Source organism: Gavialis gangeticus, unplaced genomic scaffold (assembly GCF_001723915.1).
Source record: "Gavialis gangeticus isolate Ggan-Ray unplaced genomic scaffold, GavGan_comp1, whole genome shotgun sequence".
NCBI lineage: Eukaryota > Metazoa > Chordata > Crocodylia > Gavialidae > Gavialis > Gavialis gangeticus.
Window position 1 is genome coordinate 14010755 of NW_017728980.1, and position 4738 is coordinate 14015492.

Here is a 4738-nt window from a genome sequence, read left to right on the forward strand (position 1 = left end):
ATAGAGGGGGAGTATCACCTCCTTGGACCTGGTAAGGGAAATGCTGATTAGTGCTCTAGAGCTATTTATGAGAAACACGAGCATCCTTGAGCCTCTTTAGCTGGACTTCTCCTTTCCAGTCACTGGAGTCAGTTTCTTCATTCCTCCATGTGTCTTTCATTAGTGCACGAGCCCAATCTGTCTTGGCATACTGGCTACTATAAAATTCTCCACATAGCCATAATTGTGTCCTGGAATAGGCCTTGAACGTTAAATTCAGTGGTGTACAGACTTTACCACTGTGATAGAGAACCACATAATTTTATTTTCCTTTTTTACAAAAGGAATTTTGTGATGATGCTGTTGCATATATAATTCACTATGGTGCAGAAGTACTGGGAAGACAAAGTAAATTACATGCCATGGGGATGTCAGTGGGGTTGAGATTTCAGGTTATTGTCTCAAACAGGGAGAACACAAGGTGATCTCCCTTCCTCCCTGTGGACTCTTGACTTGCGTTCTTTCTGAGGCTCCTGCTTTCCAGCACCCTTATTTTCTGAGTATCCAGTCTGTTTCTAATGGAGGTTTCCTGCTGTTTCCTTGCAGATGGGGTCATAGCGGCTATAAAGAGTTGTATCCAGAGGAATTTGATACCGACAGGTAAAGCCATTAAATGCCCAGTGTATTACTGCAGTAAAGCTACACAGAGAAATTTGTATGTCATATTCCCAACATTGATTGTAAATTGACTTTTAGAGACAAAGGAGAATTATAAATTTAGCAAGCCAGTGTCTTGGATAATGCTGATCCATTACTGTGGGTTTTTTTATTCAAAAGAGCAATCACAATATTTTGAAGCGGAGACGGGCATTTTTTTCTTAAGGCAGAAAAAAACAAACTTTAAGGCTTAAAGTCTCCCCTTAACTCCCTCTCTTGTGCTGTACCATTTCTTCAGAGAAAGGACCCTTCCCTTTTATGAGTCCTGAGCAATCCCAGTAGTAGCCAGACAGTTTAACCCTGAAGTTAAAAATGCAGCCAGCCCATCAGACAGTGGAGCCACCTATCTGTATCAAAAGCAGTTTGGGGAGGATGGGATTGATTAGGGCTCAGAAAAGGAAAGTGCAAGTACATGACACTCCCAGGGCTCCATTTTTCTTATTTCAGTCTTTGTTCCTGTTCACAGTGACCAGCAGGAGAGGGATGAACACGGCGCTGTCAATGGAAAGAAGAAACTGCCCCTTGGAAAACAATCTGCACACAAGTCCCGCAAAAGGAAGAAAGAAAAGAAATCACACAAGAAGAAGCAGAAAAAAAGGTCACACAAAAAGCGGAAGAAAAAGAAAAGGGAGCAAGCCCAGGCCTCGTCTGATTCCTCCCTAGAGAGCGAGTGCTCCCAGGCGGGGGCCTCAGGCACCAAAAAAGGGAAGCACAAACACAAGAAGAAGTCCAAGAAAGTGCCTGCAAGGAACCCTGCCTCTTCCTCTGGGCAGGAAAGTGACTCTTCTCACCCGAGCAGCTCAGCCACCAGCAGCTCCGAGGAGAGTGAATGTGAGGAGAAAAGGGAAAAGCGGCCTAAGAAGAGGAGGAAGAAGCAACACACATCCCCGTCTGAGAAGCACAGTGAGATCCAGGAAAAGCGGAGCAAGAGGAAGAACTGGAAAGTGGCAGCTGATGAGAAGTCAGAGGAGAGCTCGGATGAGGACTAGTGAGAGGGGGTGACTCTTGGGCTGTGGCTGAACATTGCAGGTTGGAGAACGTGGGCCACCGTTCTGGTCCCAGCATTGCTCCATGGAATGAACATGGCCTGGGGACACAGAAGTGTGACCTTCCTGTCAGCCTGCAGATCACTTCCCATGGGGTTTCTCTGCCTTGAAATCAGGAGAGCTGACAGCTCTGGGGAGAAGGTGTCTGTCCCTCAGGTGAGGTCTCAAACTCACCCACCTAATTCCTGATGGACTTTTTTTTTTATTCCATTGTGACTTTGTTGAATTTTGATTCATAGAGTTGCCAGAATCTGTGAAAGGGAAATGGGTGCTTTGGCAATGTTCAGCTCTAGGGGTTTTTAAACTAGGATTTCACAGAGGAGTTTGTTCCTCTTTTCATTATTAACCATGTAATGACCAATACAGAGTTGCAACTGAGTGGAGGCCACAGACTGAAAGCCTGCCCCCAAAGCCAGTAACAAAAGAGGTGCCACTGGACGGAGCCGCAGAGATGTCTCATGTCAGCATTTTCCCCACAGTGAAATAACAAACATGGCCCCACCTGGGGAGCTGAGGTAAGGAGGTGGCCCCTGGCTGGAGTGTGTGGGAATATGGCTGGACTTGGCTGCAGGTGGGGTGACCCTTTTGCAGCACAGAGACCAACGCAGGAGCTCGTTCCAGACTACTTTCCATTTCCCTGGCACCTGCCTTTTCTGTGGGACTGACTTGCCACCCTTCCCATTGGTGGCCTGTTCCTCTGGGTCTTTCTGCTGATGGGACAGGCCTCTGGTGGGCCTGATGGATTTGACCCAAGGATCAGGGTGTTGAGGGGGCTTTCTGTGCCTTTACCATCATTGTAGCCAAGGCCTGGGAAGAGAGCAATCTGTGTGTCCTGGAGGTCCTCCTTAGGTTTGGTTTTGCTTGAATGTGTAACGACCTGTCTGCACAATGCCGTCAGTGCTGCTGCCAGGTGTTCCTGCTCTCACATTAAACTCGGCCTTGCCATGGTGAAGCTGCTTCAGGGGAACCCTGTTGGCTGTTCCTGAGCACTCAGTTGCTGCTGTGCTGGAGTGGCTTTGCTGTTTTTTCCAAGTTGGAGGCATGCAAGCAGAGGTGGCCCCAGGCACCTCCACTAGGACACACCAGGGACAGGGTGTAGGCATTCCCTGAGAGTGAGATGCTGCCACTCTCCTCCCCTACTCTGAGCAGTCCAGCAGGCTGCTCCAAGGGACTGAGGGTGGGACGGGCTCTTCTATTAAAAGCTCTGCTCATTCTCTGGGAGTCCACAGAGTAATTTCTCCCCTTGGGCCTCTGGTGTCTTGGAAACAAGCTCTACCTGTGGGTGATAGGCAGGGCATTCACAGGCTTCTCCCTTTTTCAGACAGGGCCCCTGAGGCGCTTCCAGCTACCTACCTCTTCAGTCTTGGGAAGCTTAATTAGAAGAGCCTTTTGCAGATGAATACTGTGTAAATGCGAAGTGTTGCGCAGCTCTAGGTTGGCTTGTCTGAGATCCTGATGGTCACCTCATGAGTCTTACACCATTGGCTTCAGTGACATCGCTCCTGCTTTACCCAGCTGAGAGAGCTTAATTCGGCCCCGAGACTACTTGGTGAGCCTTCTGCTGCCTAGGAGGACCTCATCGGGGCTGTGGGAGAAGACAGTGCAGTATCCCATTGGAGTTGAGACAAGAGATGCTCACTGATGGAGCATACTGCACGTCTGATGGCCCAGAGATTTTTCAGCCCTGCCGTCTGCAAACTGCTCAGAGGACTGGTACTGCCAAAGCAAATAAAGCCTGTGTTGGCTCAGATCCAGCATCTTATTTAATTGCCTCCTTATCTCTGCCTCCAGTGGACAAAGATGTTTTGGCCTTCCCTGCATGTTGACTAAGGGAAAGAGGGGGAAGTCAGTAGTGTGGCATCTCTAGTTTTTCCTGTGCTGTGAACATGCTCCCTCTGATCTGCTCTCTGAAGGGCAGCATTTATGGCTTCCTTTCCAGGGATTCAGAGGGAGCGTACAAGCAGCCCTCTCACTTGGGCAGGTCTTGCCTCTTGCTGCCTGGATTCCCAAGCAAGGTTAGCAAGTCTTTTCTGATCCAGGCAGCTCACTCCTCTGTTGCAGCCTGCAGTCATGTTTATGCAATAACAATGCAGCAGCTTTTCATACATCACCAGAGAAACATTCAAGAGTTTTATTTTTTATAACTCCTCTGTACAAAGATTTTGTGAGGAAATGTTCAACTGCAGAAGATACTAGTTTCCCACATTGAACTGGACCCAGTGTGGACCTTGCTCTAGGTATATTTTAGGGGAGGGACGGAGTGTTGGGTCTGAATCACTGATCCCACTGTGCTGCTCCTAAGAACAATTGATGAGAGCACCTAGTATGTCAGGACCTCTGCTTTGATGAGCTAGTCTCTTGGCATTGAACATGGTTTGCTTCATCCTGCTTCGTCCCAAGAACCACATCCCAAGGGGGTTCCTGCCAGCTCAAGGCATCTACTCAGGATAACAGGCTGGCCAGAGTGGGATTCAGGATCTTTTACCCATTCTTGGCCACCTCTTCTTTACCCAGGACAGTCCGAATTTTGCCTTCCTTTGTACTCCAAGCAGCAGTATCTGCTGTTGGAACCTCTGCCTGAGCCTGCTGGAACTTTGCTGTGATTGAGTCAGGAAGAGATGAGAGCAGTTCATTGGTGAACATGCCCTTTACTTTCTATCCTTTCTCCCCACTTCTGAGCTGGAGTGTCTGATTCTGGCAACCTCCCATGTATTTGGCTGGTCTCCTGCCTCTGAACCCCAGGTTTCCTGCTCTGTATTGTGTTGCACTATCCGCATTGAACATATTTTTAAGTGAATTCTAAAATGGTGCCAGTGAGAAGGTGTCTCTCTTTCTGTGAGACTTAAGTACAGAATTTCTAATTTTTGTGTGTTCCTGTGAGACGGTGGGTGTTCACGTTAGTAATGTAACAGGTACCAACAGTCTCCAAGAGAATAAATTGGGCTTTTCAAATGACTGTTCTTTGGTTTTGATTTTTTTTTTTTTTTTTTTTTTTT

The 4738-nt window shown here is 47.9% G+C and overlaps 1 protein-coding gene across 2 annotated transcripts in view; it reads left to right on the forward strand.

Moving 5' to 3' along the window:
* CUNH11orf57 (chromosome unknown C11orf57 homolog) overlaps positions 1 to 4697 on the forward strand; it is an 8706-nt gene extending 4009 nt beyond the window's left edge. For both annotated transcript variants that reach the window (XM_019510608.1, XM_019510617.1), the window contains 3 exons: positions 586 to 639; positions 1163 to 2257; positions 3064 to 4697. In XM_019510608.1, the coding sequence (XP_019366153.1) occupies positions 586 to 639; positions 1163 to 1685 (577 nt within the window). In that variant the 3' untranslated portion in view covers positions 1686 to 2257; positions 3064 to 4697. The remainder of the gene's footprint in view (positions 1 to 585; positions 640 to 1162; positions 2258 to 3063) is intronic.
* The last annotated feature ends 41 nt before the right edge of the window (positions 4698 to 4738 follow it).